The sequence below is a fragment of the Diceros bicornis genome, chromosome 11, assembly GCF_020826845.1.
Source record: "Diceros bicornis minor isolate mBicDic1 chromosome 11, mDicBic1.mat.cur, whole genome shotgun sequence".
NCBI lineage: Eukaryota > Metazoa > Chordata > Mammalia > Perissodactyla > Rhinocerotidae > Diceros > Diceros bicornis.
Genome location: NC_080750.1, coordinates 63,960,914 through 63,973,061, shown reverse-complemented (window position 1 = coordinate 63,973,061; position 12,148 = coordinate 63,960,914). Strand labels below are relative to the sequence as shown.

General features: G+C 47.5%; 1 protein-coding gene across 3 annotated transcripts in view; it reads left to right on the top strand.

Moving 5' to 3' along the window:
• MSRA (methionine sulfoxide reductase A) overlaps positions 1–11,148 on the top strand; it is a 405,431-nt gene extending 394,283 nt beyond the window's left edge. For all 3 annotated transcript variants that reach the window (XM_058550411.1, XM_058550414.1, XM_058550413.1), the window contains one exon: positions 8,020–11,148. In XM_058550411.1, coding sequence (XP_058406394.1) covers positions 8,020–8,184 — 165 coding nt within the window. In that variant the 3' untranslated portion in view covers positions 8,185–11,148. The remainder of the gene's footprint in view (positions 1–8,019) is intronic.
• The last annotated feature ends 1,000 nt before the right edge of the window (positions 11,149–12,148 follow it).

Genomic DNA, 12,148 nt, shown 5'->3' with positions numbered 1-12,148 from the left:
GGGGATCTTACTTGTCCTACATCCCCAAATTCCGGGGACAGCATGTATGTGAGAAGGAGCATGGAGTCCAGAGCCAGACGGGCCTGGATTCTTGTCCCAGACACACCACTAACTCTCCAGGCACATGAATTTGAGCATGAGTCTAAACCTCTTTGAATTTCCTTGTGTAAAGTCAGAATAATGATTCCCCCACTCCTGCAGGATTGCTGGCATGATAAAACGAGAGAATGAAAGAAAAAGCACTCTACTACCTGCATCTGCCCTATTGGAGGGGCCCTGCAGACTCCTCTTCTGACGTCCATTGGAAAATCCATGTGGAGCCTGGCACTTAAAACGCAAACTCTGCTTCCCTGACACTCTGAGTAGGTCTTCTGTCATCTCTTGGAATCAGATGATACTCGGGAAGTTTGTGGAATTTGGTATTTGGAGGGCATTTGTCCCTCTGAGTGGATGAGAGGCGGGTAATCCCGGGTCTCTTTCTGTTAGGTGGCCTTAGGTGAGCTCTCTGTGTTAGTTTTCCGTCTTTGTAATGCAGTCACTGACACTCACGATGAATTGAGGTGGGGCAAGAAAAGGAATAACTGAGCCACGTGTTTGGCCGAGTCTTTTCACTGTTGGACTCCTGTTGCACTTCTTTGGAGGAGTTTAACATCGTAACAGGAGGCTAGTGAAACAAACAAGCCAGGAAGCTCCTAAGTAACTGTTGTGGGTGTGCTTGTCATGCGGCAAGATGTGTTATTTGACAGCTAAAAAAAACCCAGTGAGATGCAACCCAAGTGTCCGTTGATGGATAAATGGCTACACAAAATGTGGCATGTAGGTACAATGGAATATTATTCAGCCTTACAAAGGAAGGAAATTCTGACACATGCTACAGCATGGATGAACCTTGAGGACCTTATGCTAAGTGAAATAAGGCAGACACAAAAAGACAAATACTCGATGATTCCACTTGCGTGAGGAGTCTGTCAGATTCATAGACAGAAAGTAGAATGATGGTTGCCCAGGGCTGAGGGGAAGAGGGAATGGAGAGTTGTTACTTAGTGGGTACAGTTTTAGTTTTGCAAGATGAAAACTTCTGGAGATTAGTTACACAACAATGTGAATGTACTTAACACTACTGAACTATACTCCTAAAAACGGTTAAGAAGGAAAAATTGAAGTTATGTGTGTTTTACCACGATTTAAAAAAAAATCAATGAGATGACCTGAGAAATATATGTTACACATTCTGAGTTCCAGGGATGTGAGCAGGGTGGGGAGAGAGTATGATCCAAATATGGGATGATCCATGTCTAGAACTCCTTTGGATAGTTTGAAATAAGCTGTCTCCCTCTCAGGGAAAGGCAATATCTTTATCTGGCCACCTGGGACAGCGGTAATGTAAACAGTTAGGAGACAGGAGTTCTGGTCCTAGCTCTGCAGCTTATGGGTGAGGGACTTGGGACAAGCCTCCTCTCTCCCTGGGTTCACTGTCCTCTGCTGAGAAATTAGAGTAGTAATTCCCCCTCCTAAGTCAATGAAAGCCTCACATGGACTAGGGTGTGTGAGGAAGCCCTTTGGAGACACTGCAGTTCAGGACAAACGCATGGGCTTGGGATTGACACTGGCCTCTCTGCCTGGATACACTTCTAACCTTACCTGTCGAAGCTCCGCCATAGCCTCTGCTGCTGCCACCTCCAGGCTGCGCTTTGTCACGGCGGTGTAAGAACGTGTCCTTTCCATGCGATATGCTGAGTGTACTGGGCACTTGGAGAATCTCAGCAATGCTAATAAGCTTGTTAGCCGGTTGCAGTAAGCAGAATGGTCACGTGTTTGTTAATTTTATTAAAAGAAAGGCTTCCTGCCTGCAGCCCTGGAAGGACAGGTTGGGCCCAGGGCGCTCCTGCTGGCAGAACATCTGTAAGGGAATGGCTCAGCCACTTCCTCAGGCATTTGTGATGTTTGGCAGGAGTGGCTGGGGCTGGAGATACCTATTGGGGGACCAGGAGCTCTGCCACAGCTTAGTGACGCCCACCTCTTTTTCCCGCACCACAAAGATGGGCTGCGCAGCTGTAGAGGTGGGGAGTGCATGGGGGGGTGTAAACGGAGGCCTACTTAAGGAGGACAAGATGGGTGGGCTTCCTCTCCCCCAGCGTGGGTATCAATGGGAAAGGGATCCAGTAGTATCTCGTAGTTAAAATATGCCAGAGTGCTATGCACTTTCTATGCCGTATCTGGGATTCTCATAATAGCACAATGAGCTAGGGTATTGTGCCCATTTTACCAATGGAGAAACTGCTTCCAGAAAGAAAACGATAGAGAATAAAGGCATAGGAGGCTTCTTGGGACCATCTAAGAAAAGGATGACCTAAGAATCTGTGAGAAAAGCATGACTGATCAATTCCATGAGGTGACCTTCCAGAGCACACTGATGTGCGTTGTTTTAGTTAGACCCCACTTACTTCCCTCTAAAAAATCAGCAAGGAAAGAAGTGCCACAAATAAACAGCTTTAGATTATTGTTTTGGAGTCAACAAGAGTGGGAGACAGAAAGCTGAGGGGTGGGGGAGTCAGGCCCAGGTCCTTTCTTCCTCTGGAGCTGGTCTTGGTTGGGCAACCTTGTAGAGGAAGGGGATGTGCAGGGCTAGCTTTCCGTGCAGTGGTGGGTGCACCCAGCCCTGGAGCCCTGGAAGGACCAGTGGGTCCTGGGGTTTGACCAGTAAGAGAGCTTATTTCCTGGCAGCATCATAGTGGGGTTTTGAGCCAATCTGGCAGTCACTTTGACAAGGCAAGTCCTTCATCACCTGTACTCATTCCCTACACCACAAGGCGGCTCTGTAGAGCCTGAAGGAAGAGCACAAAGTCTCCTGGGGGTGGCATCAGCCCAGTGCTGGAGGCAGGCCCACTAGCCTGAGGTCCCTCAGGGATTCATCCTGTGAGGACACCTACACTTGAGGCCAGAGCGTTTGCTCCAGCTGCTTTCAACTCTTTATCCGCCATGATGTTCCTGTGGACAACCCACCCTCATGGGTTCAGTCTCCTTTTTGTAAGATACTTTTATAAGATATAAAACTTTGTAGGTGATGTGATTCATCATTTCTAGAATCGGGCCTGGTCCATCATGGGCATGGGGGCCCCTCAGGGATGGTAGGAGAGACCACACAGGTTGTGGATTATGTGCTGCCCCTAGTTCTAGCCCTCCCCACACTCCCTTCCCTCTCACTCTAGTGGGCAAGTGGGCAGGAGTGACGCCAGGATCAGGATAGCCTTCCGTCTGCTCTAATTCATTGAGGAAAAGTAAGTTACTCACAAATTTTGATGTCAGTAACAAATTACTTATGACCCCTGATAACTGATTAGAGCACCTAGTGTTTGGTGATGTCACAGGAGAGGGGTCAGAAGACCAAGGCGCCCCCTGCTTGGGCTTGGGGCCAAACTGACCAGTGGACTTGCGGGCCCAGAAGAACGATCGGTAACCCAGTCTTCATCTCCCACTTCCTCTCGCTTCTCCACCTCCCGCATCACCCCACTCACCCCCCAGAAGAGCGAATGGGCTTTCTCAGGAGCTGTGGGGGACACTAAGGCCATCCTTCTGTGGAAGACGATTGGTCCTCCCTGCTTCGACACAGCCGCCACTTGCCACGGTCTAAAGAGTAAACCCACTCATGGAATTGGCCAGGGTCCTGTGGCGAGGAAGGTGACAGCCTGAGCACCCTGGTCCCCCAGTCCTACCATCCCCAAGCCCTCTCTCTGTTCTTTCTCAGGTTCCCAAGGAGGCGCTTCAGCTTGAAGCAGCAGCAGGGACCCAGGTAGAAGCCCCAAAGGTCGAGAAAATCTTCAAGAGAACCCCAAGACTCAACTGTTCTTTTTTCAAATTAATTAATTAATTTCTTTTTTATATATTAAGCACTGAGATGAGGTAGAGAAACAAGACAGTCCACACTCTCAAGGAGCACGCAGTCTAGTCTGTAGATTGCTGGAGGGGCGTGGAAGTGCGTAGAGAGACGAAGGATAACTATAATGCAATGTCACAAGCCTTCTAAGAGACCGTCCTGTTGTGGGAGCACAGAAGAGGGAGCAACTTCTGCCTTATAGAATCCTTTTGTAGAGGTGGGGACATTGGATCTGGGTCTTGAGAGATGGGTAGGAGTTCCTGCGATAGGGAAGAGAAGAAAGAACCTTCCAAGTAGGTCGTGTGCAAGGGAATGGAGTGTTCAGGAGTTATATAAAGTTCAACACGACCCAAGAAAACAGTGTCAGAGAGGAAGGGAAAGGAAAGAGTCAGAAAACGGCGAGGGGGCCGAGGCTGAGGAGGTGGCGTGGAGGCCAGCACGGGAGGGCTGGCGGGTTCTCCTGAGAGTTCCGGGGGAGGCTTCCGCTCTGTGGTTTAAGGAGGTGCTGTTACAGCACGTGCTCTCCCAGCTTCAGACCGAGTCCCTGGAGGGAGGCGTCATGTGCCGTTTAACCCTGGAGCTGGTGCCCAGCACGGAGAGGGGACACGCGCAGTGGAAGGGGTGGAATTAAAGAGCAAGAAGGAGGACAACTGTGACACTGACAGGACAGACAAGATCGAAAACAACAAACAAACAGCCACCACGGGAACCCCGTGCGCCACATCTGGCTGTGTGTGTCTGGCAAGACCCCCCGAGGAAACAGGCCCTGGGAGGGGCTGAGGGCAGGGACTTGCAAGTGAGAAAACCGAGGCCTGGGCTGTGGGGAAGGAGGGAAAATAGAGACTAGATGGGACTTTTCATTTTCCCACTTCTCTTCTTCCGCATCTGGTTTCTTTTGTCCGTTGTTGACCCTTCTCCCCCAGTTTCAGAGAGAAGGTTGAGGACAGCCACAGCCCCGTGCTGAGGGGATGATGTTGACCTGGTGGCTCCAGCGTGTGTCTGCCACCCCAACAAGACCTGGGCGGAATGTCCCAGTTTACTGGGAGGTGGAGGAGGGCGGTTTGTAGCTCTGCTGTCTGTGGGTTTTCATCACTGTTTATTCTTGGTTGTTTTTCCTCTCAAATAAAAGTGAAGTGTCTGCCATCTTGTGGCAGAGGTCTGGTACTGCCTGGGCCCCCATTGTCATGCCTCCCTTCCCACTGCTCCCCAAAAGGGATGCTGCCCCTCTGGAGTGGTCTGTGGATTGGTGAAAGCTGGTATGGAGAGGAGGAGGGGGGCCTGGGCAATAGCGCTCACTGGCACCAGCCTCCCTGCCTCGGGTAGAGAAGCTACTGGAGACAGCGGCTGTGACCACCGGGGCTTCGGGAAGGCCATCCTTGTTCATACAAGGAGGATGGCCATTTGTGAAGGAGAGAAGTCAGGGCGAGCAGTGTGTGAGGAGGTCGCCCTCAGAGAGGACAGAGCTGGATGAGGCCAGTGAGCAGAGACATGGGCAGACCTGGGAGCCGTGTCCTGGCCCTGAGGGTGAGGAAGACAGGGGAGGGGGCAGAGGATCTCGACAGCGGGCAAGCTCCCATTCAGTGTGGCCACAGTGGGGAAACTTTTGAGGTCAAAATATGAGGTCAACACAGAACACGGAAGTCTCGTGTCAGCATGCATAGGGGGTAAGCGTCTCTCAATGGGCGGTGTCCAAAACAGTGTGCGTGGACGAGCTCTCTGAGGAGGTCGCTGGGCTTCAGACCGAGGGAGGATGTGGCCTCCACTTGTAATCTGGAACCCTCAGGATCCATCTGTTGATTTGGTATTTGGATACAGCTACAAGAAACAAGAGATGATTTCAAACAGTCCTAGAAGTTCTCTGGCTCTCTGAACTTGGGCCAGGAATGTCAAGTCCTCACCTGGCATCTTTTACCTCCTACAAGGTCTCGAGTGCTGCCTGAAGCAGCCAGCACACCCCAGACCTCATGCTTATCATCTTCACCAGAATATTCCACTGCCACAGCCACCTGGTGTCCCAAAGCCTTCCTTCAGTGGGCACTTCTTCACAGGCGAATACTAGGGATACTTTAAGTAAACATGTTGCCGTTACACACTGTGGGCACTGATCTGTTTTCCACTCACACTGAGGTCATTCCCAACTCTAAATCTAACCAGGACAGGTAACCAGCACCAGATTCTCATTCTCATTGAGGTTTGGTTCCTGAAAACAATTCTGGCACCAAATGCTGTGTTAGCCGGAGTTCCATCATGGAAACAGAGTGTTAGCGTTATTTCATGCAGGGTGGATTTTACAAAAGGAATTGGTGCTTCCAGAATCATTAGAAAGGCTGTTGGAGGGAGGGTCAGGGAAAAGCACCACTGGATTTCAGGATGCCAGGAAGTTATAGAAATTGCTAGAAATCATGCAATTTCTGCATGATTGTCTGCAGCAGACAGTGAATGATTCTCGGGAGTTGCTGCAGAGTCTCAGGGCTGCTCTCTCCGCATACCTGTGCCATTCTCACAGCTGCACCTTGCAAACAATGGCTTCTCCCTTGACTGAGCCTGCCCAGTTTCACGTGTGCTCCTCTCATTGGTGGAGTCGCAACTGGAGTGCTGCTGGCAGTACCGTCTGGGAAAGGTAGTTTCCAAGCGTTCAGCCTGTGCAGTTCCAGGGCGAGCTGAGAGTGTCGGGGATCAAGACACACTATCTGACACACGCTTTTAAATATGGATGATAATAATAGCGCTTCCTTCAGATGGCTGTTGTGAGGCTAAAATTAACATCGTAAAGTCTTTGCGCAGAGTGTGGCATATGGTAAACCCTCAATAATTGCTCGTTTACAAAAAAATTGTCAAAACTGAAGTCAGAATGGCTCCTCAATCTCATTCCCAACCCCTGTAAGGAAACTGGCTGCTTCTGAGCTGTGGGGTCCAATCCACCCGCCTTGGCGAGGATCCTGTCCCTTACCATCCTGGGCCCGCTTGGTGTCAGATCCGCAATCGGCCTCATTCTGGCTCGGAGGGCTGGATAGAGATTCAGGAAAAAGGTGAAAGTTCTCAGGGAAAAACTGCCGCAGTGAATCATGCTGAATATTAATATTGGATTCCCCGTGCCCTGCAGATTTGAGGGCTTCATCTCAAATGCACCAACGGACAGTTAGAGACTGGTCATTTCCCTTATGGAAACACAACTCCGGAGTCCTCACCTTGCGCCTTGGTGCCAAATGGAATCAAGGAAACTTGGGTCGAGTCTCTGTAGCCTTGTGCTCAAATACTCCACACAGCCTGTAACAAGAAAGAATTAGGGCACAGCTGAAATCCAAAAGGGAAAGGAAACGGGCTAAAATCCATGGGGAACAATGTCTATTTCTTAATCTGTCTCCTGCCCCAAATAGCTCTGCTCTCCTCCCCCCATTTGTGTTTATGTGTCTGTTTCTTTCCCCGGCAGCAGATGTCACCAGGCCTTCAACTAGGTCACAAAGGGTGGTGATGAGCTAACACAGGCCCTCAGGGCACATTCTCCCCTGACCTCACTCTCCAGGCTCTTGGGCCTAGAGTGGCAGAGCCCAGACCCCAAATGGTCCTCAGCCCTCCAGGGCATCCCGGCAGGATCCCTGCTCCCTAGAACCACAGGAGTGAGTGGGGGTCCTCTGTCCTCCCTGTGAGTGAACAGGGGCCGTGTTCCTGAGCTGGGGGCAGAGGGGACAGCGCTGCCCTTTCCCTCTCCTGTCCTGCCCTTTCGTCCCCTCCCACCGCAGCCCTGCCTGAGTGCTCTCAGGGACACCCATTCTTCCCAGCGCAGCTAGGGAGCCACACGTCCCTGTTGTTTCCCCTGGGAGAGCACTGGGGCCAGTTTCACACAGACCCACAGGGCTCAAACCAGGGCTCCGCACACGCACTGGGGCAGAGATGGTGTAATGGGTAGAGCATAAATTACAGGGTTGGAAAACCTGATTTCAAACCCCAGTCATCTGAGGCACAGGGAGGTAAGACCTTGCCCAGAATAACCCAGCTGGGAAGTGGCAGGGCCCAGGCCCACAAGGACTCACTGCACATCCCCAGCCACTCGTGTCTGCCTCCCTCACATCCCAACCTCCCTGTCCCTCCTCCTTCAGATGATCTCTGCCCAGCATCGGGTCATGATGGTGCCTTTGTCTCCACAGGTTCTTTCAGAGCACGGCTACGGCCCGATCACCACCGACATCCTGGAGGGACAGACTTTCTACTACGCCGAGGATTACCACCAGCAGTACCTGAGCAAGAACCCTGATGGGTACTGCGGCCTTGGGGGCACCGGAGTGTCCTGCCCGCTGGGTATTAAAAAGTAATTCCCACGTGGTCTGCCCTTGGAGTCACAGCAAAAATGCTTTCAATAAATTGGGCAATTCTTTTGTGGTTCACATCAGGGGCTCTTTGAAGTGCACCAAGCACAAAGTCATTCATAAAAATCTTGTTTATTGAGGTATAATTTCCATGAAGTGCAGTGGCAAGTTGATAACATATAATTTATCTTCTGTTAAGTTGTGGTGGGAGTAGAACTGTGAAATTTTTTGGATTACTTGGGATCTGAATGAGAATAATATGCTGTGTTCATGCTTCTTGTGCCTGGGTGCCTGCCGTGGAAGCCAGGAGATTGTCGGACGGGGCAGGGCATGCTGGAAATCCTTTATCTGTGCCCTGTCCCATCTCACATGCCCTCCTGTCCTCCAGTTCCTTAGCATTTGCAAACATTTATAGCCTCAATGAATCCTTCACTGAAATGCTTTGCTCTACAATCCTATCCATGGGGAAGGGGTTTTCTCTCCCTTTTCAGCCCTGGGTGTGGCAGAGAAAAGATGTGTTAGTTTGATGAATTCTAACACTTTGCTTACAGATGTAAGAAATGCTTGTTCTAATGAAAGTCTACAGTCTACTAATACAAACTGCCTGATGTCTCATCTGTCTTTTACTTGTTTAGGTAAGATACTTCTAAGTATCGTAAGATAAATCTTAGAGCTCTAAAAGAGCTTAGGAGAGACAAAGCCTCAGAGTCATTTCCCCAAAATGGGAAATATGGTTGAAATTTTTGGAAAACATGTTCACCTCTGGCTCCTTGCAACTTTCATAATAATAGCTGTTTTCCACGCACCTGTTATAGCCATCACATCAAAGACTGTTCTAGTTAGAGGGAACAGACACACACGATCCCTGCCCTTAAGAGTCTTTATATTTGAGACAAGGGGTGGGGAGCGTAAGCAATAAACATGTAAGCATGTGAATTAGAAAGATAATTGCAGGTTCTGACAAATGATATGAAGACGATAAATAAGACAAGATAAGTTGTGTCTGGGGCCATGGAGTTTTGTTTAGGGCTGTTTTAGCCATGTTGGTCAGGGAGGCCTCTGTGAGGCCGTGAAATGTAAGCTGAGAACTGAATGGTCTGGATGACGCAAAGGAGACACGTAAACACAAGTTGGGGAGGAGAGCAGAGCTGTTTGGGGCAGGAGACAGATTAAGAAATAGACCTTGTTCCCCATGAATTTAGCCCATTTCTTTTCCCTCTTGGGTTTCCACTGTGCCCTAGGCATCTCAGGAATACATAAGTGGAGTAGGTATACCTAACATTGTCAGCCCCACTTTGGTTGCTTGAAGGAAAAATTTTTCAAATAGAAGAACCAGGAAGTATAAATGGCCCAAGACAGGGAGGAATCTGTGGTATTTGGGAAACAGAAAGGCCAGTGGGGCTGGAATAGTGTGAATGAGAAAGTATTGGAGGGCGATATCTTGGAGAGGTAGGAAGAGCCAGATCACGTAGAATCATCTAGGACATGTTAACGGGATTTTTTTTTAAACTTAGTCTACTTAATTGGCAGCCACTTGAGAGTTTTAAACAATTTCTCCTTTCTTTTCTAGCCTGAGCAACTGGATGAATGGTTGTGGTATTTACTTGTGAGGGAGTAGATAAAGGGTGGAGATGAGTGAACGAATCATTCAGTTTTAGCCACACAAAATTTGAGACGCTTCTCGAGCATCTTCATGGAAATGTGAAGTAGGGCAATTTGCTGTTTGGGTCTGGAGCTTGCGAGGGAGCTGAGAAAGAGAAATTTAAGAAACACCAGCATATAGATGACATTTGAGGCCATGACACTAGTTGACATCATTTGGAGAAGGAATGGAGAGAGAGAGAAGGGGTCTAAGGATTGAATGCTGCGGTATTCTAACATACAGAGGTCCAGTAAAGGAGGCAGAGGAGCTCGAGAAGTGACACTTGAGCTAGGCACATAAAGGAAATGTGTTCTCCCAGTGAAAACCAGGCACAGATGTATACCCTAAGCTGCATCACAAGTCTGGGCAAAGCTTAGACCAACTTTTTTCTGTGTTCAGACCAGAACAATGCTTAGCAAGCATTCAAAAGAATGTACATTATTGGCAACAAGAATGCTAGAATATTTCACATTGCAACTCAAATGATGCTTTTATTAAAGCTGGAGTGGCCAAGTTACCATGAGTAATACTCTGCCCCAAGTGTAGGATCAAGTCTATAGAGTAAAGATATAAGGGACTAGATTTTGACTTAAGAAACCCACAACAACCATTCTTCTAATTAGACCTTCCATTTGCCCCCAACGTTGGTTGTTAATCCTCCAATGACTGTTCTTGATCAGTATTTATGAAGCCGTAAGAAAAAATGTAGTGAGAAATAGGTTAAACAATGAGTTTTCTGGAGAGAAAATTAAACAGATAAAAGCCAGAGAAGTTCCTGATACTCATTTAGGCACCTAGAAGAAATATCGGTCTAAACTCCCTGAATTGGTAAGAAGTCTCCATAGTCTGTGATCATGATTTACTAGACACACAGGAATAAAACCATTAGCCATCATTACTCCTGCTGCCTACTTTACGTGGAAAAAATGGCAAGGTTTTCTTTTTTCTTCATTTTCTTGTCTGTAATTATAGATGCATCTACCTGGAGAAAGTCCTCTAAGTTATTTAGTTCAACATTATTTAGCCATAATGATGTGAACTAGCGGTTATATAAAATGACCCTTAATTTCCTTACTACTTTTCAGACTGTATAACATAGTGATGGTGAGAGACTATGGATTGGGGTTAGAGCTGATATTTTCTCAACAAAGATTTATTGTGTACCTGCTATATACCAGGAGACTAAATGACAACATTTGTTTTTGATCTAAACTATAAACACTTTATGTTGTATCTTCTTTGCATGTTTTGTGGAACATCAGGTCCCTTACTGGGCAGTAAATGCAATGTACAAAAGCCTCTGAATGTAGATCTCATGTTTGTTTTATTTAGACATTCTCATTTCCTTAAGGAAAGCACCAGATCCTTGTGCCACAAGGATTACTTCACAAGTGTAGAACACATTTACCAATACAAATAGTTTATTACAAAATAGCAAGATTTCATAGGAAAGAAAAATAATTGTGCCAGAAACAAGGAAGCTGGTTTCAGGAACATCATTGTTTTTGCCAAAGACACTTAGCTGAATGAAACACTAGTATATGATTTTTACACGTATTCACACAGAGGGTGTTGTGTGGTTTCAGGAATGCGCAGAGTTTAACATCCAAGCACTTGTGGTAGGAGAATGTTATTAAAGCTTTATTAGCCTTCAGGAAAGTGCCCTTCTTTCTGCCAAATCAGTTTGTAAAGTGGTCCTAAAAAATGCAAACGTTCTTTGTTATGACAGCAGAGCTGTGTGCTTCTGATGCAAGACTAAGACTACTTGAAAGTAGAGAGGTAAATTAGGAACCTAGGAAATCAGGGGTTGGGGAGTTGATAAAAGATAAGAGAAATGAACCAAAGGGATACTCAAAGAGCAGCAGAAGGAAAAAGTGTCCTTAGGTAGGAGAAAAAAGATCAATAGGATATGTGAGAGCTCAGGCAGGACTAAGAAAGAAAATCTGAGCCATTGTATGTACACTGTGTGTGAAAAAGGAACCTAGAAATGTAGACCTGGATAAAGAAATACTAGCAGAAAGTGAAAGGTGGCCCAGAACAATTGTGTTCCTGTGGAAAGAAAAACTGAGTATTTTAGGATTGAGAAAACACTGGAAAGAAGTCACAGAGGCGGAAAATGTCTAAGAAGCACTGCCTTGTCCTGAAAGTTTCCAACACCCTTTGAGGGGTTTTTGTGGTGCTTCAGCCATGCATACAACTCTCTCTTTTTTTTTAAATAATTTTCTAATCTGCAAAATCGAGCTAGTAATCCTTGCCCTGCTTGCTCACGTTGTGGGTTTGAGGATGTAGGGAGATTAGAAGTGTGAAGAGTACTGTAATCTAGAAAAT